The 27,000-nt window shown below is 40.9% G+C and overlaps 2 protein-coding genes across 4 annotated transcripts in view; one reads left to right on the top strand and one right to left on the bottom strand.

The window, feature by feature from the left end:
- Nucleotides 1–20,689, bottom strand: part of vps8 (VPS8 subunit of CORVET complex) — a 43,137-nt gene extending 22,448 nt beyond the window's left edge. The window contains exons 1-17 of one of the 3 annotated variants that reach the window (XM_069538686.1): nucleotides 20,515–20,689; nucleotides 16,456–16,524; nucleotides 15,032–15,162; nucleotides 14,515–14,611; nucleotides 14,248–14,280; nucleotides 13,650–13,704; nucleotides 7,743–7,867; nucleotides 6,226–6,312; nucleotides 5,968–6,035; nucleotides 5,566–5,719; nucleotides 5,419–5,478; nucleotides 4,037–4,144; nucleotides 3,086–3,166; nucleotides 2,542–2,712; nucleotides 1,901–1,975; nucleotides 1,548–1,583; nucleotides 659–749 (exon numbers count right to left, since the gene is read on the bottom strand). In XM_069538686.1, the coding sequence (XP_069394787.1) occupies nucleotides 659–749; nucleotides 1,548–1,583; nucleotides 1,901–1,975; nucleotides 2,542–2,712; nucleotides 3,086–3,166; nucleotides 4,037–4,144; nucleotides 5,419–5,478; nucleotides 5,566–5,719; nucleotides 5,968–6,035; nucleotides 6,226–6,312; nucleotides 7,743–7,867; nucleotides 13,650–13,704; nucleotides 14,248–14,280; nucleotides 14,515–14,611; nucleotides 15,032–15,162; nucleotides 16,456–16,524; nucleotides 20,515–20,586 (1,513 nt within the window). In that variant the 5' untranslated portion in view covers nucleotides 20,587–20,689. Of the gene's footprint in view, nucleotides 1–658; nucleotides 750–1,547; nucleotides 1,584–1,900; nucleotides 1,976–2,541; nucleotides 2,713–3,085; nucleotides 3,167–4,036; nucleotides 4,145–5,418; nucleotides 5,479–5,565; nucleotides 5,720–5,967; nucleotides 6,036–6,225; nucleotides 6,313–7,742; nucleotides 7,868–13,649; nucleotides 13,705–14,247; nucleotides 14,281–14,514; nucleotides 14,612–15,031; nucleotides 15,163–16,455; nucleotides 16,525–20,265; nucleotides 20,394–20,514 lie in introns of those variants that run through there. The other 2 variants (XM_069538687.1, XM_069538685.1) reach the window with 2 other exon arrangements.
- On the top strand, nucleotides 9,056–11,779 carry LOC109639877 (DELTA-stichotoxin-Hmg2b-like). The gene is made up of 3 exons (XM_020103566.2): nucleotides 9,056–9,170; nucleotides 10,475–10,581; nucleotides 11,271–11,779. Exons 2-3 carry the CDS (start codon nucleotides 10,514–10,516, stop codon nucleotides 11,695–11,697), a joined length of 495 nt encoding a protein of 164 aa, XP_019959125.1. The 5' UTR covers nucleotides 9,056–9,170; nucleotides 10,475–10,513; the 3' UTR covers nucleotides 11,698–11,779.
- Nucleotides 20,690–27,000: the final 6,311 nt, after the last annotated feature.

Genomic DNA, 27,000 nt, shown 5'->3' with positions numbered 1-27,000 from the left:
GATTTTATGTCAAATGAACAATGCTTATTTCTCCTCAAGTTGTTATGACAAAGTCAATTACAAAACTGAATTAATCAGTGCCAGTTCCGACAACAACCCTGTTAGAAATACCCCCACGCACGTCTGCCCTGACGGTCACATTCAGTGGTCCAGTGCCAGAGGAGAGAGCCCGGAGAAGACCACTGACAGAACTCTCATCGCTGAACAACCATGGTTCCTCTAGGATCCATCAAACCACGGTCTGCAGAACACCAGCCGAGAAGGCTGTGGATTCTGAGATTAATGACTGGATGTCATAACCAGATTTCTAACCTCTACATGGACCTTCATAGTTATTCATTCAGTCACTCTTTTACTCAGGGATTAGTTGCCATTAGCGTTATCACTACACAATCCTACTTTAACATATTATCTGCCACCAACACCAACATTACAACCTTTCTATTTCATTGCTGTAATTGTTATTATTCATTTATTCCATTTTGTATCTTTCTCAAGTTTTCATCACTGCAAATTTCTTCTTCCTAGTAGATATGAATTTATAAGTCTCATTAATGAGACTGATTATTAATTCAATGATATAAAGTTGCTCAGATAGGAGCTGGTGCCCCTTTTTTATAACAGACGTTAATTCGTGTGTGATACATTTAATACTCACCAACCACAGCTTTAGCAGTTCCCTCGTGGAAAGACCAGGCCAAAGTGAGCGCTTCAGCAAAATGCTCCTGTTTCAGCAGACAGTCTATACGCTAGACACAGACAGAGACAAGGGGAGGACATGGGTCAGAGCGAGCAGCTGTAGGTCGATGAAAACAGAATAATTTCAGTTATAAGAAGCTCAAGCCAAGACATAAAATCAGTTTTTACCAAACTGTTTATCACAACAAGTATCCTTTCCTTTTCAGGGAAGAAGGATGGAGCAGATCTTATTGCAGGAGTGTCTGCAGTCCTTGCTTAAAGGGTAATCACGCCTCACCCAGTATATGAAATATGGTAATTTGGCCCTGTACACACACCTGGTATTAACATGTGGTTTTTGTGACCCATTCTCAAGCAGACAGCTGTAAGTACAGGTTTAAACGCACACTCAGATTGGATAGGGATCTGATCATGCCACACCACATTCGGAGGTGGTCTGGACTACATGTCCACGTCTTTTTAACCTGGGCAAAATATGAAGGACCTGACCCAGTGCAGTTTCACTATAAATCAAAACTGTATTTTCTCTTCTTGTTGATTTGTTTGTGACTACCACAGCAATATTAACAGCAATCACCACATAATGAATAACACTTCACTTAAACTGGTTCAAATTTTTCTGCTCGAGATTCATTCAGAATCTTCTGACTGTCGACACACACACACATAGCTGCATCACCAATGCCAGTGCTAAATATAAAACAGTACATTACATCACATCCTGGTGAATGTTTAGTTGCCCTACAGCAATCTACAGATGTTCTCATACTGTGAGATTAGAGTCTCATTTAACCATAAACCATTACTGCAAAGCTTTCTCATAATTAGTCTATTACTCATATACATACCTCTCTCCAGTTTCGTAGGGTCATAATGTGAGCCGACTGCAAGACAACACAATATCACACTGTTAAAGAATGAGAAAAAACAAAACAAAGCCAAGCCTAACACTTTGAGACATCTTCCAGAGAGATAAATCGAATGCCTCCTCAGTTTGAGCAAGTCTAGTAAATCCGTCTCTGATGGCAGAGACACATCAGAGCCAGTCAGTGTGGTTAAGATTAATTTTTAACTGCATTACAACACGAGTCAGCCCTTTCTTTTCAAAGTGATCGACAACAACTAATGTTAATCGGTGTGCAGTAAAGGTCAAAGATGTTGTGCACACACAGGCAACAAGTGCAATAATGAAACACATCACCTTAGTGCCCAAATAGACGATCTGTCCCGCGTAGCTAGAGACCGACTGGTAGCAGGCCTTCTCTCCAACTAAAGCCTGAAACACACGTTAACTGTTAAACTTACCAGGAAGAGGAAAAGAACAGGTGAACTGTTCAGAGACAGAGAGAAATTGACGGTCGAGTCAGGTAGCCAGCAAATAGGAGATGAAGAACAGGTCAAGTGAGTGGATGAGATAGGGAGCATGGCGAGAGAACAAAGTGAGTGACTGTAGTGGCTGCCACACTAGTTTACAATGTCCTTTTCACCTCTACAGGAACCATGTATACATCCAGTACATCTAACCCAAACCTCAGGATCTCACAACAAAAACAACAGGATATCTGTTCCATCTCTTCTTCAGTTGTAAAATAGTTCTGTCATAGTTCTCTGAACTTTTGGTTGAAAAGGGCGTATACTAGACTGACCAACTGTAAGCCTGAAGGGTTACAGACAACCTCCCCAGCTGTCATCCCTTACCTTTCAAATCCAAGCCATTATCCCTATCATGTTAAATTAAAGACTGATGAACAGCATTAATCTTAAACTTGACCTCTGCTCCTGAGCCAAAGAAATGTGAACTTTGACCTCTGATCCTGTCCCCCATCAGCTAATCCCTCTCACCAGAGCCTGGGAGACATTCCCTCCAGTGGCCAGCGATTTGAAATGTCGGCTGTTATAGACCAGTTGCACCTGCTCCAAGTCCAGAGTCTCCAAAACCTCCTGACTGGGTCGGTCCACAACGTGCAACTTTTCATGGCTGTCTACCAGGACCAGTGTGCGACTGTTGATCCACTGCAGAGACACAGAGAAAAGGAGAAACCAGCAATTTAAGATGCATGTTTGTCTTAATTCTGAAATGCTGTGATCAATGCAGGAGTTAGATCACACCTGTGGTGGAGACGCTGGTGTCAAAGAAAACGGAGGAAAACTCAAGGAGATATTGGACATAATGTATATGCCTAATGTAAAACTGTTCATGTTGCTTCCCTTGTTAACTCATCTTATTGCAAAGACATTTTCTGTTGATGAAGAGCTACCATGAAGCCAAAACAGACTAAGTTCACCAGGCAGCTCTCAAACACCTGCTGAATATATAATGGGACAGTTAAAGGGGGGGGGGGGGGGGCACTGGGAAGGGACCCACTGTCTTCAGTTAGGAACTTACACTCAGGCTGATGATGTCACAGCTGAGGTGGAGTTGTCTCTGTTTGATGACATGGATGGTCCCCGTCTCCTCCTTTTTAACCTGAGCAAGCAGTGGTGCAGAGGAGAACATTCAAACATGATAAACCGTTGTGCCACGCTGATCTTTCTCTCAGGATATAATGTGGAAACAGTCAAGCATTTGGGACATTTTCAAATTCTATATATATAGTTATTACCTCTGCACAGGAGGTTATGTTTTCATTGCCTATTTTCTGTCTCTCAGCAGGATTTCTGAAAAACTGCTTTTTTCCACTTCCTCAATACATGACATGCAAGATGATGATAAAGTGGCCAATCAGGCATGGTGGAGGTATGTGCTCCTTGAGCATCCTTCTAGTTATAAATAACATTATTACATATATATATATATATATATATATATATATAAGTACCACTATGCTCATTGCAACAACTAGTGGTGCTTAAATGCTAATTACAAAACTACCCCCCACCTCTCCTCCTTCTTCCATTTCTTTCAACCCTCACTGTTCTGCTGCATGTTTCTTCCTTTTAAGAGCAAGTGGGTGTCTTTCATTCTTTATCTGTCTTATATTGTTGGTCTTCATATCTTTGTGGTTCTTAAAACATGCAGTTATGTTACATTTCATGTATTAACTGTGTAATAACGCAACAAATGAAATAATATTCCAGAGTGAGAAGCTGGAAGCATTACTGGAACCAACAGGTCAGACTACATTCTGTTATCTCATTCTGAAAGTCAAACAGTAATCAAGTGACGCTGCAGCCACATGTCCGGCTGTCTGAGGATTGTAAATCAAACCTAAAGCATGGTCAGTGAGTGCACATTGATATACAGACACTAAATGAATTGTGATAACTGAAGAAAGTATTCAAAACAATAATTAAAAAGGAGTTGTAGTTAAGTTGAAGTTAAGATTTGAGCAGATACCAGCAGGAAGTGGACGGTGTCTCCTTTACAAAAAGCCAGGATTGGGTTGACTGTCTTCTGAACGGGAACAAACTGCCAGGCCAGCTGAGGAACGCTGGACGGATCAGACTGATGAAAGAATGCATCACATCAGTGACTCTTCATTAACCTTTTAAATTAATGTTCCAAATGTTTTTTTTGCTTTGGCTTAAACATTGCTTCTATGCGGTGCTGCTGGTTAAGAGCACTGTTCAGCAGACATTATGACTGATCAAAGTAGGAATAAAGTAATGAAATACATAGGATTACAGTGAGCCTGCAGTACAAATATGAGGACTTTGGAACTGTGACGAGGGATTTGAAATGGTCTGTATTCATAAAAAGCTTTTCTAGTCTTGATGACTACTCAGTGCTTTACAGTACAGTTGTGCCATTCAAACACACATTCATACAGTGCATCTATGTGCAGCACTTTTCCTATCACACATCACTCACACACTGCCAGCACAGCCGTCAGGGGAGGTTAGGGGTTCAGTATCTTGCTCAAGGACGCTTCGGCACTTAATTCTACCATTTAGTTAAAAAGGAACAGTTTGTTGAAAATGGGCTGAGCAACATGTTTTCTCATGTGGTGGACATCTGATGAAATAAAGCCTGCAGCAGGATGTTTGTTGTTGTGGTTGTTGCATTAAAGGGCCAATGTGTGCAAGACTTTGGTGAAAAGGGTTTTATTAGCAGAAACTGAATATAAAATAATCCTAGTGATGTTATCACCAGTGTGTTTCATGTAAATTGTACAAATGTTTTCTTTACCCTGGAGTGGGCCCTTTATATTTAAATACTTTATATTTACATCGAGAGGGGGTCCTCTCTCTTCATCGTGTATGTCAACACTTCTTTATCTTGACACATTTGTATTCTTTTCATAGTGTCTTGGAAACGTCATCAACACGACAACTCGCTTGTGATGAATCCTCCCAAAGATCTTCTGCTGTGTTTTCACATGAGCTAACCCAGACATTACCCTGAATTTTTATCAGGGGGCTGGCAGAAGACACTCCGGAAAAGGTCCTGAGCCTCTCACTCTGACATCTGTGTTCTCACATACAGTCCCCCCGGAGAATGTCAAGTGGCCACTGTTATCCCTGCATCTTGTCCATATTGACATGATGATTGACATGATGATTGACATGTTCAGGCTCATGCCACACACAGTGAGGCCTTTATGTTGAAGCATGTCCTTGGGTAAGACACAGAACCACCATTAAATATACAACACTACTTAATGTGAATTCAGTTACTGACACTAACTAAAAACATAATTGATCCTGTTAATGTTTCAAGGGATCTGTGCAAACCTGCACTTATCAACAACAAGCTGTTGAGCAGAAAGAAATGCAGACCTTGCTGTAGGGAAAAGTCATCCAGACTTTCAGGGAAGGCTTCAGGCCAATGACCAGAATCTGGTGAAAGAAACACAGGAGAGTTTCAACCCCAAAGTTAAATGGATAAGCAAAGGACAAAGCGTGAACAGAGCTGTCTGTGTGTACTTTAGTGAGAGAGGCCATGGCCAGTAGACAGTAGTGTGTGATGGGATGATCTCTGAAGTCTGGAGGAGCACGCAGAGGTTCAATACAGCAGACCTCCCCTTTAGAACCACTGAAGAGACATCGAGAGTCACAGGTGCGCATCCCCATTACTCTCCTGGAAACAAGGAGGAACAGATATCGTTACCAGAAACTAAAAACCTACCTCACAATAACGAAACACTTTATTAACACAAAGTGAGTCTTTTATCATCATTACTCTGTTGTGTCTGGGATAACATGTTTGTGTGTATATTGTTTTTTTTAATGAAGTGTCATATTAAAAGGTTTGTTTTGAGAAAACAGTATTCGCTCCCACATGGTCAGACCACTTATCAGAGTCTAGAAGGAGGGTGGACCTCTTACCTGAAGGCCAGCTCAAACACTGATCCTCCACTGTCATTGCACACTGCAAGAGTTGGGTCATCTGTGAACTACACACACAAACAAGGAAAGAGTAACAAGGCACTGAAATCATATCCAAACCATGAAACCCCAAGAGCAAATTCTGGGTGTGACACCATACAGCTATCCTCCCCTGAAGACTATGCAGTGTGTGTGTGTGTGTGTGTGTGTGTGTGTGTGTGTGTGTGTGTGTGTGTGTGTGTGTGTGTATGTGTGTACCTTCACATGCAGTATAGCTGTCCCTGGAGGGTGGGCATCGGTGATAGTTCTCAGAAGTTTCCCATTGGCCAGATCCCACATTGTAATCTAGTTATATAGAGAGAGAGAGACAGACAGACAGTTCAGAATTTGAAGCAGCACAATATGTTCAATATTTAGTTGCTCGATGTTAAGTAATTTCTCTGCCTCCTTCAGTGATGCCAGTACTTGTAATAAATGTAGTTTATTTGCCAGGATGGGGGCAAAGATTAGTCAACTGAAAGTGCTGCTCTGCACCATGTAAACTAATCACCCTCGTCAGGGAGGATGCTGATTGTAACAGGTTGTCCCTCTAGTATAACAATTTAAAGTAAAGAGGTCAACCACTGCGATCAATGTTTAATTGCAGAACCTTGTAAATTATACTAAAAACGTGCAGTGGAGTTATTTATATACTAATATTTGCAAACTGCCCCTTGACAAATAATGTAAATTTTACAATGGTGGCACACTCTGTAGTCACGGTCTGTTTCAAATCTGCTGTTCCAAGTGACAGTTAACAAAAGAGACTATACTTGCCATTGGACTATAATTTTCATGTGTGGATATACTATGGAATAAGAAATATTCATGTAGCAGTCTGTGGGCCAGGATTGATGCAAAATCTGCATCACAAATAAAACTGACAATGTGCAAACACTATCGACTCATTTTTAGATGAACAAAATATGAAGTGTAATCTTACATGTCACTGTTTTAACATGCAACATTTATGAATTGCTGAACGAGTGGCTTTAAATTAATCGGTGGCATAAATTAAAAGTATACTCACTTATCTAGGCATACCCCCCCTCTCTCGAGATCTGACACTACTCAACTATTATTATGACTGCATTATGGCAAACTCGATAGAGAGTCGGGACCCAATTATGCAAATATTGTCCATGTCTGAAAACTACTCTTCACTGCTTATTTCTTTTTTTCCTTTTTTTAAAATGAAATTATAACTTTATTCCGTAAAAATATGGACTTTAATCTCAGAGAATTTCTTTCTTTCTCTTTTTTTTGCTTTTCTTCTCATAAATGGATGGGTTTTTCTCACTGTATTACTCCCATTCCCCCTGGCTCCAACATATATTTTTTACGTACCACGGCCCTTATATGTCATTGTACAGTCCAGATCCATTGAGATTCCTTTGGTAAAATAATAAACTGTGCAAAACACCCATTTAATAAACCTATAATACCCGTAAGAGTTGTGAGCTCATACAGGCTCAGATGTAAACCCTAATGTTATGTATGTAAATACACAATTAGTTTTGTATGTTAAATCATGTCTTTCAAAATACAGAAATATGCACAGAAATCAAACTCATCAACCAGAGCACCACACCCTAATCAGAACAACTCACTGTATTCAAAGCATTAGTGGAAACCCTGTCAGCAGCGCCCTGTCTCCACCCTATTAAACATTTTAAACTAATCAACAGAGTCAACAAGCCTGTGATTGTAGTGCCTGAGTACACTGTACACTGTACCTGTCCTTTGGCAAACCCACAGAGAAGTCGTGAGCAATCGTGGTTGATGCTGAGGGCGGAGACAGCTCCAAACTCTGCCCCAGTTGTCTTGGTGCCCAGACAGAGTCGCAGGGCCTGGTTGGTATCTGGACAGGGAGATAAAGAGGACATTTATCCCCTGCAGCAGGAAACACATGTATGGGTTATAAAATGAATTGGAAAATTTTATAGATTTTTCCAAGTCCTATAGTTTAACAGTGAAAAAAGGAAATCAAAACAGCATATCAGCAAAGACACAACACACTGGAAGCAAATGAAGGAAAAATATCCAACTCAAAAAACAAAGCATGCACCAAAGTAGCTCAGCCAAAACAAAATGGACATGAGTATAGACATCTCAGAGCCAAATGAACAAAATGAACAAAATGAGCATAGGCGAGCCATATGACAGGGATGTTCATACCTTTTCCTGCCCAGGCATCATCATGTCAGCAATATAAAGAGACATGGGTCAGCCCCAGCCAAACCACATCACAGTTAGAGCCCTAGACTCTGTGGAGACCAGCAGCTCTCTGCATATTTCAAAAATGTCCCCTGGAAATTACAATAAATCTACAAAAGCATTTTATGTTCACTCACACTCTCTTCTGCTGAGGTTTTATTATGAACTAAATTTTCTTTTGTTCTTCTTCTTATGTTCTACCATCTTCTCACGTTTCTTTGAGTTATATTAATATTTCTTCGCAGTAGCTCAACATGTTTGTTTGCCTCTTCCACTAACACCTCCAATTCCATGACATTAAACTTCACTTTGCGCTTGCGGTCACTCTGCTCTCCGTAAAGCTCCATAGTGGAAACCAGTAACGTAGGCAAAACACTAAATACTACTCCCTCTACCATGTTTGCACCTGTTACCATTTGCGCATTAAAACACTAATGTCATGTAGATAATGAAGTTTCTGAACAGTTTGTGTCATCTCAGATTCACCGTGCGACTCAGGACTGAAGAATATATATGAAGAATATTCAGGAGAACAATCATCTTATTTCATGGTGAACTGATTTGTGTACATCTCCCCCTCATGTACTTTTGTAGTGTTACCCTGGCAGACCAATAGGTCCTTGCCCTGCTGACGTCCCACCCTGAATAAATACCCACAAATGGATACCCGCTATAAAAGGATCGAACAAACAAAAACCTAGGTTGATGTAATCAGCCTAATCCAACCCTGCCTAGGCGATAAGTTGTCGGCGAGGTCCGGGAACACAGGTGAGCGGTAAGCTGATACCAGACAGAAGATAAGGAGGGAGTCAACTGGTGTCTAAAGGTGCTGATTAGCTGGGTCAATAAAAAGCTACTGTGGGAGCAGCCCATGTACTTCCATGACTTCATCCTGAAACCTGGTACAACAATCATTTCAAACCACCGCTTCTGCAGAGCATAGAGAGGTAGGTTCTTGTGTATTCACTTTTTGATGGTTAGACAATAGACATCTGTACTACTGTGGAATGATGTTGCAAGTTTAGTTTACATTACTATTTGTATTCATTTATTTATCATTATTCTACAGGTAGTTTTGTCATCTGTTTTTACATTTCTTTTTCATCCAGTGTTTTAGTCACTTTTTGTCAACTCCATTTTAAATCTGTACATTGTTCATCTGGTTTTTGTCACATCCACTGAATGAATTCAGTGGATGTGAACAGTCACATACTGTATGTAGCTCCTCTTTTATTATACTTTGATATAATGATAAAAATAGAGGTAGTAGAGGTGATACAATACAACCAAAGAATAACAAGAAGCTATTAAAATATCAATAATTCTAAATATCTACAAATCAAGAAGCACACATGATTTACAAATAAAAAGAATATGCAAAATAAGAACAGTAAAGTTAGCAACTTGTGAATACATCCATCCATCCTTTGTTGAGCCATCCATAAAATTCTCACCTGGCTTCAGATGCGAGCAGTGACAGTCAGTCATGGATATTGATTGAGACTAGTATAGCAACAGTGATGAAGCACAGCAGCTTCTGCAAAGTTGGGTTTGTCTAGATTCTTTTTACTTTGCAGCAGTAGATCACATGACAGAAAAAAAGCTAGTCAGTTATAACACAGTGATTCATTTGATCCAGTTTGAAGGCTTGTATAAAGAAACTGTTACTTCATTCACCCAGTTATGCAAAGTTTGTAGCTGGCCTCCTGTCTAATTATATTTCACACTCAAATGATGTTAAGATCAGAAATAATCCTGGTGAGAATATGCAGATTTGTGTCCTGACACTACTAAAGGTTCATGGAAACATTGGCTCAGGTCTGTTGCTATCACTTCCTTCATTGTCACCTTCACACTTGGCTGAGCTCCCGAGGGTATATGACTCCAGGCTCCTTCAGCACTACATGAAGGTGACTCAAGCTCTATGACATGGGTTCCATTTTGATCATATCCTTCATTCAAAGTATTTATATGATATGACTTCCTTAGCTCTCTATTTGAAATGCCCAAGTACATCTTTGTACTAACTCCAGACCCCGACCTTGATGACTGAGAATCTTCAGACAGAACTACACGACTAGTAGTTTAGAGAGGCTCCTTATTTTCACTATATAAACACACTGTAACTTGCATCTTTGTGTTTGCCCTTTAATCCTAACATTTTATATCCAAAGCCATTAGTCAGCCTACTGAAAAACTATGACATGAATCAATCAGCAAATAATTGAAATAATTGTGTCTTGTCTCTAAGCGTGACTCTTCCCCTGCCACCACTTCACACCTCATCACGATGCCTCATCGTCACTGCTCCGTGGAGATTAACAACAACTCTGGCTGCTACACTCTGGCCAACCCAAGGTGATGTGTTGCTCATTTTCTGACGTGCATCATTTGGTGAGAAGCATCCCCAAACTTCTTTCATCTGGATTTTTATTCAGTGAGCAGCCACAATTACATGATGCCCAAAAAAAGTTAAGCTATGATTTTTTTGGTTTTGCTTGTTTACCTGCTTGTTCAAACTGCATCATGTTGGGACACCCTGTGACTGTTGTTAAAGTGTGTTTGTATACCCACATACCAGTTAAAGTGCCATTACAGGAACTATTCTTCCGAATACAAGTAGGTCCATTCTTTGAATCGTGGTGAGGAACATAATTCACTTCCTTGTTCTTTGTATCTAAATACATTCTTATCGTAAGCTACCGTAAGCAGTTTGGATTTGGTCCACAGAGAAATTAGTTTCCCAGTTTGGTCTAGAACGTCTTTGGACTGTACCACCACATCCTGCACCTCTGCACTGGAAAACCACTGACTGGCTTCACTAAGGCTCTTGTAACCAAATGGAATCACATGTTATCACAACATGTTCAACTGTCCACATACTATTGGCCATGCAGTATATTTTAATTGGCATGTGACATTATGCAATCATTTTGACTGCTTGTGGGGGAACTCACAGTCTTTCCTTAATATAAAACTGATGGTTGGTTTGACTTGATACAAAGATCACGTCGGACCTGTCTGACCCGTTGTGTTTCTGTGTTCAGGGTGTTCACTGAGAGCGGCGAATGTGAGGTCCCTCTGCCACCCATGGTGGGTCCCTGCTCCGCTGCTGGCGCACTGTTCAACAAGACCACCGGCTGTGCGACTGGAGCCATCGGTGTCTTCACCTACGACCTTTTCAACGCCGATCTGAACGACTACAGCCACATTATGGCTGTCATGTACTCTGTGCCCTATGACCGGAACCTCTACTCCAACTGGTTTGCTGTGGGCATCTTTGAAAGAGGAAATGACTGCGACTACAATCTGTATGATATTATGTATAATGGAGGTGAAAACAACTTTGTAAGAGCAAAAGCTGATGGCTCCTGCATTTCTTATGAGGGCGATTATGTTATTGTCAGTGCCTCCATGTCTGACTCAGGTGAAGCAGTCTTGAGGGTGGATATCAGTGATACTGGCATGTACTAAGTTAATCAAAGATCCAACTGTTAATATGTAAACTATAGTGTGAACCAAAAGTGAGTTTAATAAAATATTCCAAGAACCTCAATCAACTGTGGTGTTTATTTATCAAAATACTGGATATGAGTGTACACTAAATCCTAGTTATTAGAGGTGTGATTTTGAAAAGCTGACACCTTTACGTAGAATACAACACAGTTTTATATCCTGTTACCTTTGGCATCGGGCATGTTTAGATACAATTCACCTGTATGTGAATTTGAGATTTAATTTGGCTGATAACCCCTCCTAATACACACAGGTCTAGTTGATGGGGCTGTTCCTTATGGAATTATTTTTGAACAGTTTACAAATCCAAACAGTTTGTAAGTGAGGCGGTGTGAATAAAATTTGTGAACAAATGATATCAGAGTTTCTTAAGATGCTTTCGGACATGCACTCAACTCCAGAGATACTTCGGACATTATCTGAATGCAAATGTCCAAGTGAGAGCCTCCTGACTTTCTGCAGATGTTCTCCGGCCAGTCCCCTATTAAAGGTCAGCCACAAATCCAGAGGAGCTATTCTGAGCACAGCGCAGGAAATGCTCTGCAGGATTCACCATGAGCGAGTGGGAGTGACATTATTAACACCCGAAAGACACAAAAATTAAAGAAACATCTGAGGGAGAATCTCCTGCTGCCTTGTTCATGTGTTGAAGGAAACCTCCTGAGAAAGTCCAGACCCAATTCTCAGGACATTCTCCAGAAGTCATATCTGAAAATGGCTTTTTTACCTGGTTTTACACCTGATTTGACAGTGCCAATCCAATCACAACACAAAGTTTAACCATCCTATCAGAGGGCAGATGTTCCACTGAAGGTAAGCTAGAGCAGATTCTGAAGATAGGCGACAGCACGGGCTGCTCTGTCACCCAGGAGGGCTTCATCATATTCGATGAAGTTCCGCAAAATAATCGATAATCTTAAGTTATTTGAACTTCAGGCTCTTATGCAAAGTGTGGGAAGTTTGAGTGTTGAGTTTTATAAGCAATCGTTTCTTGTGTGTTCAGTTGTTCACAAAATCAACTTTATCAGTGTCACATTACTTGTTCATTGATATTATTCACAGAGTCTATTTTTTCCACCAAGACCAATCTCTTCTACATAAGCACAAACCTTTATTTCTCGTGGTGATTCATTTTACAGGATGATTAAGATTTTTAAAAAAGCTTCTAACTTGTATTTGTGATCATCACCTTACAAGCTCAGATTCTTTTTGACCATAATTTGAGTCCATCGTTTCTGGACACAATGCCAGAGCTGTTTACTACTCCACATTAATGGAGTAGTATTTACAACTCTAGGCTTCTTTTCACCACTGTAGCCAGGCTGACAGAGAGTCACAGCTCTATTGAACCCAGTATTCCTCCAACTCTTTAACAGCAATGACTTTATGCATTGATTTAATGATAACATTGTAAATATTTGAAACTAAATGTATCATCTCCTGACCATAATTGATAGTAATGTATCTTTAAGCACAAAAATCTCAGAAGCAGCTGAGAATCCTGTTGTCCATTTAAACAGCTTCTCTCAGATCAACCTTGATCACTTAACTCCAATTATCTCATCAACTCGCACAACCCCAACTCAGAAAACATTGGTAGCACAGAAAAAAAAAAAAAAAAAGAGAGCAGTGATTTCTAAATTAATTTGACTTGTATTTAATTGCAGACAGTGTGAACATAATATATTTTATGTTTTGTCTGCTCAACTTCATTTTATCCGTAAATATACATCCATTCCTGCCATTCAGGCCTGCAACACATTTCAAAAAAAGTTGGGACGGGGCAATTTAGGGTTAGTGATGAGGTGCATGTCAGGCTATGATGCAGGGTACACGACTATATCACTACACTTGAGCTCAGGCTGCTCTGTTGTGCACTGTGTGCATGTAGGAGAGTTGAGTAGACTCACCAAAAACCAGGGCCAGACCATGAGACGTCCCCACAGCGATCACACCCGACACTGTCTGAAAACAATCAAATACACAATAATACAATATTCAATACATAAGACAATATCAAACTTTCTGCCTCCACTTGCACTCACACAATCCAACACTACAAACAAAGACCGACACAGACACACATGTGGGTGTACTTCGTATAATAAATACTAGATAACACCAGTTGTGTAATTGATGTTTTTAATTGGTAATATTCCCATAATATTGGGCTGCATTTTTATAAACGATCCTATCATGTGTCTGCTCTCATATTCTCTTTCTTGCTATTTCAACAAAGATGTGTGTAAACACTGTGTCACCTTTGACTCACACCTTACACTTGCCTTCTGTATCTCAGAAACATCAAAACAGTCCCATAGATGGTTACAGCCATCCGAAGAGATATTCATGTCTCTTATGGAGCATGCATAAGGTGTAAATGGTCATTAAAGGTCATAGAAAGAGTGACATTATGACATTATCAAATTCCTTTAATAATAATTCCTAATAATATCACATTCTGTATCCTTGTTCAGTTGATTTAAAGCCAAATAAACTGATACTCACTATTGCAGTTGGCAGTCCAGCATCCACTTTGTCCTGCATAAAAGATACACATGTTATGTTGTTTAAATACAGCAATAAAAAAATTAGACGACGGAAACAAAGGCCCAATTCTGAAGCCAGTCCTGAAGTGAAAACTTCTGTAACAACAAATATTTGCACTCAATGAAATCAGCATTGGAACGAGAAAAAGGAACACAGACAGACTAGCTGATAACTCCCTTAATAAAAAGAGATAGGTAAGTGTGTGTGTGTGTGTGTTATTCTCACAGCAGCTGAGACGATTTGTGCCGAGATGCCCTTCAGCAGGCTGTGTCGAAGAACAGACCCATGAACTGTCGTGTTTAGATCCACCATCCTCTTTTTTCTTCACACATGTAAACAAAGACAGACAGACAGACAGACAGACAGACAGACAGACACACAGACACACAGAAAGAAGATATTCTATTACCTTGTACAAGACAATGAGATAATGAGATACACCCTACACATCCCTAAGTAAGTGTGCTTGTGCCATTGGGATACATGCAGTACCAAGCAAAGAGAAATGTGGCAGAGGATAGTAGTATAGTTGCATTGGGCACACTTGGGTTAGGTTGAGCATTCAGTCATGTTTAAGTTTGTGTGTGTGTGCGTGTGTGCGTGTGTGTGTGAGTGTGTGTGTGTGTGTGTGAGTGTGTGTGTGTGTGTGTGCGTGCGTGCGTGCGTGCGTGCGTGCGTGCGTGCGTGCGTGCGTGCGTGCGTGTGTGTGTGTGAGTGTGTGTGTGAGTGTGTGTGTCCATGCCGTTTGAGATGTGCAGGGTCTCCACTGTCAGAACTGGCCAGAGAGGATGTGTCACAGGAATGAGCATCCATGTTGTCTGTGCTCAGCGTGCATGTGTCCTCCAACACAAAAGGCTCCTCCTCATCATCCAGCTGCAGACACACAGGACGACAAACACACACACCTCAGTTACAAGGGTAATGTCAGTTTATTGAATAGGCCGGCTCTAAAGTGACGTGAGGGTTGATTAAGGTACCTGACAAGAGTTGTGGGATATCCTCTCACTGTGTGATACTATTTGAACATAACATCGATAAGAATGGACGGAGCAGAGAGTAAAGCCAACGCAGACGTGCCTGAAACATGCATTCTCTAAAATGAACAGCAGAGGGCGACTCCCCTGGTTGTTTCTGTAGAAGTCTATGAGAAAATGACTCTACTTCTCACTAGATTTATAACATCAGTGAGCATTTTTCACAGGTTCTAAATCAAACAGACCAGCAAGGTATGCATTGGGGCGTGGATACAGTGTGATTGACAGCCAGCATCGCCCAATGGCTACTGGTGGCAGGTGGGCATGTAATGTCGTCAAGTTCTGAATTAGGCTCCACCCCCCTCTTCCTCTAAATATGGTTTCAATAAATAAGAAAGCGCTGCACCAAATGCCAAACTGAGGCTTCAAAACAGAAGCTCACAAACCAGTGAGTGGCATCATTGTGGGTTGACGCTTAAATGTAACTGTAAAAACATAGGACTTGGCCATTTTGAACTGTGGAAGTCTTGTCTTGACTTCCACAGTTCCACTTAATGGCATTGCAGACAACAGCATCGGTTAACTTCATTTTTAGACCCTCAGTACACACTACATTGGCATACATGCTCTGAGCAGCAGGTCGACAGATTGACTCCTACATATCATTCCCCTCCTCTCTCACATACATTTCCCATTTCTCTCCGTTGGTCTTTCTCCTCTCTCTCCCCCACTGTCCCTCTTCTCTCCCCTCTTTGCCTCCCACCTTTCTTATCTTCCCTATTTTTCTACACTCATCCAAACTGCTCGAGGCAGACGAGTGCTAGAGTTTTCTTCCAGTTAATGAATGAGTTTTTTCTCCTCACAGTCACCAATGTGCTGCTCATCGTGGGAACTTTTTCGGTTTCTCTGCAATTTTTAAGGTTTCAACCTTATTATGAAGTAAAGTGCCTTGAGATAATGTATATAATGATTTGGTGCGATACAAAGAAAATTAAAATTGAATTGAATTGAATTTCACTACCTGAAAAGGCACAAAGGCAATCAACAGAATGTGGAACAAAAACATATTCTGTGTGGACAGTTTAGACTGTAGAAAACAAGTGAATCAGCTGCTTAAAACTGATTAATTTGACTTTGTAACTACAGTGTAGTTATTCTGTTGTGTGATGCAGTACAATCACATGTACTTGACCTCATTAAGGATGCTCTCCAGTGTGGGAGGTGTGTCCACTTGGGGAATGTCAAACTCCTTATCATCGATCTGAGAACAGAAATAAAATGAAAACAGATGTTAGAAAGCTGTATTTGTTACTCTGTTGTATTTGATGTTCCTTTGTCTGTCCTGATGACAGCATATGTGTTCTAACACCAGCTCACCACTATGCACATGCTCCTGAAGTGATGACCCAGTCAACATTGACTCAAGACAAACAATGACTTACTACAAACCACTGGTTTTTCAAACCTGTAAAGCTCTGAGGTTAAGATTCTTTGGTGAAATTGTTTTGGTGACAGTTTTATTACTGATGCAAAAGCAATTAAAAAACATACCTGTTAAACAGGGAAAAGTTTTGCACATGTTGGTTGCACCTTTCTGGTTATTTACCAAAACTCTTGTCATAATCTTCTCCCTTCTCCCCAGGAGAGTATTTTCAGGGACACAGGAAACTCTCTGTTCAGCACCTGGTATTGTTTTCTGTCTCGAGTGGTCCAATCACAAGAGGAAAGAACATAAACTCCTAAGATTAGGAAGTGTCTCCAAAGAGTCCTATGTACGGAAGCCCTAAAGGGTCATACATACATACATACATTTTATTCCACCCGTTTTCCTGTGATAACGAGATAATTTTCCTCCGTTTTCCCGTGATAACGAGATAATTAATTCGAGATCTCGAGAAAACAAAACGTATTAAATCATTGCAGGAAACATCATTTAGTGTAGCAATGTCAGAGGAGCAGGAGAATACCGATCAGCGCATCAGATATCTCTTCAATCAAGGCCTGACACAGGCTGAAATAGCTTTATGCCTTGCTATAGATAATTTACACATTAGTGTGCGTCATCTGAGAAGACTACGGAAGCCGAGAACGGCCATCAATTTTTTTTTTTTTTATTATCTCGTTATCTCGATATAACAAAGATCGTTTTCCCGTGATAACGAGATAATTTTCCTCCGTTATCAAAGAAAACGGAGGAAAATTATCTCGTTATCATGGGAAAACAGAAGGATTATCTCGTTATCACGGGAAAACAGGTGGAATAAAATGTATGTATGTATGACCCTTTAGGGCTTCCGTACCTATGTGATCTGATCACCTGAGACAAACATTAACACCTGGTCTGAAAAGTCAACAATGATTCGGGTACTATTCTTCAATCCAAAATTATTTGGACTATATATAAAGATGATCAGCGACAATCAATGACTGTATATAGAGATGGTCAGTGACTATATAAAGACGATCAGTGACTTAGCTTCTAGTGCTACAGTCATCATATCTTGTGATCTATTTTGGGAAGTTAAAATATACGAGAGCTGTCTCATTTGAAAATACTAAATTATGAATGAACGTCAATGAATGCAGTCAGCTACAGGTAAAGCTGGTATGGAATTTAAGAGCCCCCTCTGCTGGACCAAAAGGAAAACTACTTCAAACCATGTTTTGTGCATATAGACTGTGAAGCATCCATCCATACATTATCTATACCATTTATTCTTTGAGGTTGCAGGGAGGGTTGGAGTCAATCCCAGGTGACATTGGGCAAGAGGTGGAATACAAACAATTTAGTGAGTCTCCAATAACCTCGTCTTTAGACTAGAAAGGAAGAGAACATGCAAAGCCCACACAGAAAGGCCCCGACCAAACCAAGAGTTGAACCAGGAACCGTCTTGCTGTGAGGCACCAGTATAACATTGTGTGCCCCCCCCAACCATACAAACACACACATATTAATCCATCCAGTGATGATGGTCTGCCTATGACAATGAGTTGCCTTCGGGGCTTCGGCCTTAGTATAACTGCTTTCAGGTTGGTCTACTTTAGTATTGAGGCTGATTACGAGTAAGTTAACGACATACTTATATATAATGTATGTATATTTATGAGACTTGAAATAAAAAGTGTCAGTATCTTCTCTGTGCAATTCGATTTTAAAGAATTACCATTTCTACCATCTCATACACCTGAATGTGTTAACTGAGAAGATACTAGGAGAACTTCACAGCAATAAGATATCAACTAGCATTAACCAACAACTATCTATAACAACATAACACATGAATGAATCTTATACATGAAATACAAATAGAATGGTAAATGGCCTGCAATATCTTATCAACCACTCAATATGGTACACATTATAAGTCACATTCACTCATTCACAAACACTCATGCATACATCATTCACACACTGCAGAACAGCCATCAGGACAATTCAGGGTTCAGGGCACTTGGGCATGCAGACCAGAGGAGCCGGGGATTGAACTACAGACCTGCTCTACATCCTCAGCCGCCAAAAGTTGCTTTGTCATCGCAGGCTTTTATTCACACAGATCACACAGTGGCTGAACTTATCAGAGGAAAGAAAAGCACTACAGCAGCTCAGCACTTCTTCTGTTTTGTTGTAGGAACAAGCATCCTTCCATCCATTAGATATAACACTAGGTGGGGTACATCTTATAGCCAACACAAGGTGCAGCACAACTGTCTTTGCTAGTTTCAGACCAACAGTCATCATTTTCCCATCCTGCTGCCACATTGTTTGAATAGAAAATGGACTTGTGTCCATCTGCGCACCCACGTATGTCGGTCTTAAAATGAGGTGTGATCAGGCATATTGTTGGTTCATTGCTATCTGAGGCATTGGAAAGAGACTGTTCAACAAAAACATGGTCTGAAGTCAGTGGTGCAGGATTTCACTCTTAATTTAAGGCTCAAGAAAGATATGCACCTACATAGGTGGGTGCACGACAGACAGACACTGCTCGTTACACACAGATGACCCAAACATACCCATCATTAATTAAGAGACTAAGTACCTTCTGAACCATGCACCTGGTGCAGCCACCTTTTTTGTCAACTATTAAACTGACAAAAGTGGATTTGGACATGTGCATTAGAGCAAAAGCATAGATCATTAGAAATAGAGCGCTGAGACATGAACAACCATTCACACCATTGTTTCTGTTTTTATGAGACAGGAGAATGTCTCATTTCACTGTCATCCAGTTTCAACACCGCTGATGTCACCAAACTCTGTGGTTAGGATCTGTGATCAGCGAGGTAACTTCAGGTTTAATTCAAGACTGCTTCGCTTGACATTGCCATTGTAACTTATGCTACTCACCTTATGCAGGACCAGATCCTCCTCTGGAGCAGATTATGAGATTTGATCAATGTGTATAAAAGCATACTATTTGCTTGTGATCCAATGGAGCAGGTGCCAGTGAAGCCAGATAAAGGAAACATTTCCTGAGTGTGTTGAATTTACTTCTGGTTTTAGAAATGGTTAATTGTCAGGATTTAAGCTGATCCTCTGAACTTGGAGCAGGTTAGAGATCAGCATAAAGTTACCATGGTGACCCTGAAAAGCCAGAGTTAACCGGAAGTTACCTTAATAAACACAGCTTCGTAGTACAGGCCCTAGGTCTGATCAGGTGACACAAGTAGCCGCAGTGGTGGACTGTGGAACACAGAGGCTTATGGGAAATGCTGTCCTGTCCACTTTCTTTTAAATCACATTGTTGACGAACCATGTCACCACATGTCCGACTAACCAAGACCAACTGGATGCGTTTCCAGCTTTTTGCTAAAGGAGTAGGAACTGATGGAGCCTGAACGCACCACAGACTAAGAATTGCACCATGACACCGTGACTCTACATTCAAAGATTGTGAGAAAGAGTCACGGAGGAGGAAACACTCGCAGTAGTAAGTAACTGACACTGGGAGAGAACATCTGCCATTTAAATAAATAACGCTGCATGTAAACACTCCCTCACGTGACAGTGTTGGGACGGGGTCCTCTGTCGATCCACGATATGATGCATTAAAGACAAACTCATCGTCACACCGACGAGTCGCTGTGTTACCTGCTCACATGTAAATAACCCAAATATCATTGTAACAACACGAGCAGCTCCCGCAATAAGCACACAGTGTGGGCAGATCCCATCTCAGCAGCAGCACAGCGACCACCTCCCTCCCTCAGCTCCGCACACGTGAGAAGAAGGAGGAGCAGAGTCTCTCACCGTGTCCACCTCCATCAGGTTGAGCTGGGAGGAGGCAGAGAGCAGGCTGCGGGCGTCCGGGGACTCCGACATCTCTGAGTTCACACGGACTGAAGAGCTCTGACCTGCGCTGGTCTGTCAGTCTGCGGCTCTGCTGACAGGAAGCACTCGCTTTTTCTTCTTCTTCTTCTGTTTGTTGCAGAGTTTAAGGTGCATTACCGCCACCTACTATGCTGGAGTGTTAGGTCTGCGGAAATACATTCAGTAAAAAAGAAATAAAAAAATAACTAAATGGGAAAAAAATAATAATAATACATAACTTAAAGTTGAATCCTCTTCATTAAACCAGTTTCTTTTATAAACTCACACAATACTTTATTTTTTTCTTCTCCAACACTGAACAAATTCTTCAAGTTTAATTTCTCCACCCCACACTTCCTCAGCTCCCTCTTTAGTTTGTCTCTCTCTGTGTTATATATCTGGCAGTGACAGATGACATGGTCAACAGTAAACCCTAAACCACATTCACACTGTCCTGATGGGTGCTTCCCTATTAAATGCATTGTTTTGTTTAGTCCCGTGTGTCCTATTCTTATCCTTGATATAACTGTGAGTTCTGTAGTGTTTTTTCCCTATTGTTTTCAATCCCCCCACTTTTTGCTTTATTTGATACAGGTGGCGTCCTTTTTCTCCCTCATCCCATTGTTTCTGCCAGTCAAATTATTGTTTTGGCTTCAGACTTACTGAATGTTACCTCCATATTTATTTTCCTGTTTTAATGCTTGCTTGGTGAGTGAGTCTGCCCTTTCATTTCCCTCAATGCCGCTGTGAGCTGGGATCCACATAAATCAGACTTCAGCTTGTAAATGATGTAGTCTATATAGTGTTTCATATATTTCATAAATAATATCTGCTCTGCAGTAGGATGACATTGGTTGAAGTGATACCAATCATGATAGTGAATCCGAACATACTATAACCTTTTTTTAACCTGTTTTGCTCTGGCCACTGTAATGCCATAGCTATTGCCAACATCTCTACTGTATAAACTGTCAGGTGATCTGGTGTTCTTTGCATTATATCTATGTTTAGATCTGGGATAACAAAAGCAGATATACATTATCTCAAGGCACTTTACAAATAAGGTCAAGACCTTAAAATCTTATTAATATAGAGAAACCCAACAGTTCTCACAATGAGCAGCACTTTGGTGACTGTGGAGGAAAAATAAATTATTCATTCATAATAATTCATATATCTTCACATTTTTACTGCAATTTATTGAAAGAAAATAATATGCAATTAATTTAGCTTGTATCATATATGGGAATTATTACAGGCCATTGTTATCCCTGTGCTTTTACCATATATGGTCATGAAGATCCTTTAAATCCATTGATCTTGATGAGGTCTCAATCTTATTGGATGACTTATATGTTTTCATTTAAAAAAGGGGGCTTTGATATGGTACAAAAGCTTTGGGATAATAATCGTCCAGCAACAAACCTCACTTGCTTCCTTCATCGTGAGATGAGCAGCTGCATTTATCAAGACTCTGGAGCAAACTCTGCAATGGACGGAAAACAAAGCATGGTAAGATCATTTAACTTATACTGTCTTTTCCACTGTAATTTATTTATGTTTGGTCTAAAGCTCAAATACATGTTAATGGACTTTGTTGAGTTAATGCATCACAATTGGTACTTCTGATATCCAGTGGGCCATATTAATATAAACTGTACTTCTACAAATTAAATATAAATGTGATTTCTTTAAATAAGATTTGATCAAACAAAATGCTAACTGGAAATTGTGATTTTGTGGTTGCACTTGTGTTTCTTAGGCAAACATGTTCAAAACAGGGCAGACATTTTGTAAACTGGGTAGAAATATTGAATTATAAAGTATTTATCAAAAGCTTACAGGCTAAAAAAAAGACATATTGACCGCAATTTAGCTTATGGGGTTAGTGGCTAATAATAAACAAGTTCCGGTGTAAACAAGTGTATTTCCCAAATATATATCTGCTGGCTCCAAATGGAAAAGGGAAATCAAGCACGGCAACAAGCCCATGGAGAAGAAAGCTGGTCCAGAAGTTACTGTTCTCTCTCCTAAAAAGCTGTCCAGGATCTACCTGTCCAGTAACAGGCTGAAGCAATGGTGCCACACCCCCTTCTTTGCCACCATTGTGACTGGCTGCTTCACCAGGGTGGCTATTAATGACAGCAACAGCGACCCACTTCACTGAGTCGAAGAAATTGTGTCTGTGGTGGAGAGGGAGCAGGCCTACCAGTTTGGATCCACACGGACAAAGCTGGCGTTGAAACTCAGGCACGCTGGCAATGAGCAGATTGTGTCTCTCAGGTGTGCATCCAACCAGCGATTCACAGAAAGTGAGTTCATGCAGTGGACACTGGCAATGATGGCTGCTGGGATGCAAGTCCCAACTACAGACAAAATTACAGAAAAGGAACAGTCCATCAAAGAAGCCCTGGGTCATACCTTCACTCAGAAAGAGATCGATTTTATTGTGGCACGGAAAAACAGATTCCGAGTAGTACCTCTGAATGTTGCCAAGAGGAAAATTGAATTATTTGATAAACAGGACATCGCAAGAATGTGCAGAGACACTGACATGATGAAAGAGATCCAGGACAAACTGATAAAGTTAAATGAGGACAATAGAACCTGAAATACAGAAGACAACAGAGGTAAATCTGAAGATCAGACCCTCTCCCGTTGTCCAGTCCAGGAGAAGAACCCGTCATAAAGCACACACTGACAATTATCAGGGAACAACGCTTAAAAAACAAATCACTCCGTGAAGCTATTTACGATGAGCTCGACCGGAGGTACGGCTGTGGGTCCACATCGGAGGACACTAGCTCTGTTTGAGGAATGAGCACCCCCCAACCCTGCCACCTCCTCTTCCTTCCTCCCCCCTGCCCACCCTTTACCCACGTCCCATCCCTTTCGCTCCCAGCCCTTACCTTTTACCCATGCCCCAAAACAAATCCCTTATCCCCCAACTCTACTTATGAATGAATCGTGATTAGTGGTGGCAGCTGATCATGGATTATGCAACGACATTGCTGTGATATACATTATAAACTCCCCACATATTCTACCATTACTGACAAAGTAATGTATGTACAAATACTTTAGACATTAATACACCTCTATTTTGTTGATGTCTTCAGCTACATGATTATTGCATTTCTGTCTGTCCTGGGAGAGGGATCCCTCCTCACATGTGGCTCTACCTGAGGTTTCTATGTTTTTTTGTTTTTCCCCTGTGAAAAGATTTTTGTTGGTAGTTCCTCACTGTTCTTTAGGGTTGAGGGTAGAAGATGTAGCACCTTGTTAACCCCTATGAGACAAATTGTGATTTGTAAATATGGGATATTCCTGGGCCCTAGCGATCTCAGAAAAACTCTGTCTAACCAGTCGGTGAACCTAGATTACATCCGCCTGGTTACGAACTCCACTGTGAAGAACCTAGGAGTTCTGTTGATCTGTCATTTAACCAACAAATTAGTCAAACTTACAGAATAGCTTTCTTTCATCTGCGCGATATAAAGAGAATCAGACACATCCTGTCAAAACAGGATTCTGAAAAATTGATTCATGCCTTTATTACGTCTAGGCTAGACTAATGCAACTCTTTATTATCAGGATGTCCCAGCAGATCCTTAAAAACCCTTCGGCTAGTGCAGAACGCTGCACGAGTACTGACAAGAAACAGAAGACGGGATCACATTACTCCTGTGTTAGCTTCACTTCACTGGTTCCCTGTTCAACAGAGGATAGATTTCAAAATCCTCCTACAGACTTATAAGGCCCTCAACAATCAGGCAATCTTTTCTTTTCTCTCTGCCTTGTTTATTTTATTGTTTCTTATTACATGTCTCTTGTGTCTTCTCCTCCCCTCCTTGGTCCATGCTTTGCCGCTCTCCATGGCCCGTCCTGGCTCGGGTCCTGATGAGGGATGGACCTGGTGGAGGTCGCCGGTCTGTCGCAGGGCTGACATGGAGGGTCACGCAACCACCAGCACTCCCACCTGAGGACAATCTGGAGCCATGGGTTCACTGCTGTGCATGTTGGACCATGGAGGGAGGCAGGAGTGCCTGGGGGGGACCAACACGCCCTTGGAAGACCATGCAAACATCCACATGGAGACCCCCCCCCCCCTTTTTTTTTCCTTTTGTTCCCCTATTTTTTTCTCCACTCATCCCAACCGGTCCTGGCAGAGGCCGTCCACACCGAGCCCAGTTCTGCTGGAGGTTTCTTCCACCTGGGAGTTTTTCCTCCCCGCTGTTGCTCATGCTTGCTCAGTGTGGAACAAGTTGAAGTTTGTGTTTCTTAAGATCTTGGACTTTTGTGCAGCACCCTGAGACAACTGTTTGTGTGATACCGTGCTATATAAATACATTTGATTGATTATCAACAACTTTCACCTCAAAGCAAGAAGGTTTCTGACGATTGACCAGGGTCTTCCTGAGTAGAGTTTGCAAGTTCTCTACGTGACTGCATGATTTTTCTCCAGGTGCTCTGGTGTCCTCCCACACTCCAAACACATGGAGCTTAAGTTAATTGTGGACCTCTGTAGGTGTGAATGTATAAGTGTCAGGATGTCTCGATGTGTTGGCCCTGGGTGTACCCCACCTCACACCCAGTGATGGTTGGGATGGATGGATGAATGGATGGATGGATGGATGGACGAAGGACAATGTCAGATTCATTGCAGCAGCTGGAAAGATATAAAATCCATTTGGAGCATCACTTTGGTTAAATGAGGTAAGTGCATGTGTAATATTTGCTTCTGGTTGGATGGTGCTTTACTTAGTCGAATGTTCCCTCCACTGATTTTTCCATATTTGATTCACACTCTCCTTGATCACATATACATCTCCTTCTTTCTTTGGTTATATATTTAACAAATACAAACTTGGTCTGTCACTTTACATTTGACTTCTTACTAATAATGGACACTAACATTTTGTACATCTATATGTTTTCTCTCATTAAATAAGACAACACAACAGACTCTGATTTCTTGTCATCGGTAACAGTGGACTTTCATGTAAAATAAGTGTAAAACATGTTTTCTGTGATGGTTATGTGTGTTAAATTACATGAATTGTGTTTGGAGAACCTCAGATCATAATAAGTGAATGGATCAGGTTTTACAGTACATGAGCACACCTAAAGGAGAACACCTCTTCTAGTGAGTCTGGCTTATGCGCAGACATCGAAGGGAGGGGCAGAATAATGCAGAGACCCTAATGCACTTTTAATTTTAAGTTGTTCAGTTAAGATGTTTTGGGACATTGTCTTCATCAGGATAAATTCAGAACAGCCCTGATAGATGTATGTAGTGTATAGGAGAGGTATAACAAATCATAGTTCACAGATCTTTACAATCAACATACAGGAAGAGTCCACATCAGATCCACATATCAACATTCAACAGCAGACACATTTAAACTAGCTGCAGAGTAAAGGCTCAAAGTAGAGACTAGCGTTGAGACATTTTACACAGCTTTCTTCCACCTGCGCGATATTAACAAAATTTGAAACATCTTGTCTAAGAAGGATACTGAAAAACGAGTCCACGCATTTGTTACCTCTAGACTAGATTACTGTAATTCCTTATTATCAGGATGCCCCAGGAAATCGGTAAAAAGTCTCCAGTTGATCCAAAATGCTGGAGCACGAGTGCTGACAGGAAGTAGAAGGAGAGATCATATTACTCCTGTCTTAGCTTCTCTACATTGGCTCCCTGTAAAATTCAGGATAGATTTCAAGATCCTACTCCTCACATTCAAAGCCCTTAACAATCAAGCCCCTTCATATATCAAAGACCTGATAACACTTCGTTCACAAAACAGAGGCTGTCTTGTGGTTCCAAGAGTCTTTAAGAGTAGAACAGGAGGTAGAGCATTCAGCTACCAGGTTCCTCTCCTGTGGAACCAGCTCCCACTCTGGGTTCAGGAGGCAGACACCATCTCTGCATTTGAAGTTAAACTTAAAACGTTCCTTTTTGATAAAGCCTATAGTTAGAGCTGGATCAGGTGAGTCCTGAACCATCACTTAGTTATGCTGCTATAGGTCTAGACTGCTGGGGGAACTCCCATCATGCACTGAGCACCTCTCCACTTCTCTCTGTCCCTCCACATTCATTCATTTATTTATTTTAATACATGTCAATGACTATTTCACTTTGTACCCCCATAGTCTCTCTCTCTTCTTCTTTTTCTCTCTCATTTCAGATATCTCTGACCCCGGAGCCTCAGGATAACAACTTTTAACATTATTACTATTATTAATTACAATATCTCCGTAATTAATTATGATATGAATGTGCCTGTTATCAATAATTATGAATAGTCTTTACACTGTTGTTTACATTTTAACTAGTCAGATCTGATACCTGATGGTGATCAAGTGTCCAAGTGTCCCGGTCTTTCTCGCCCCCCCCTCTCTCCTACTTCCCACTCCCCACTA

The sequence above is a fragment of the Paralichthys olivaceus genome, chromosome 14 (genome assembly GCF_024713975.1).
Source record: "Paralichthys olivaceus isolate ysfri-2021 chromosome 14, ASM2471397v2, whole genome shotgun sequence".
NCBI classification, from domain to species: Eukaryota; Metazoa; Chordata; class Actinopteri; order Pleuronectiformes; family Paralichthyidae; genus Paralichthys; species Paralichthys olivaceus.
The sequence above is the reverse complement of the archived record's forward strand: the minus strand, read 5'-3'. Positions and strand labels throughout refer to the sequence as shown.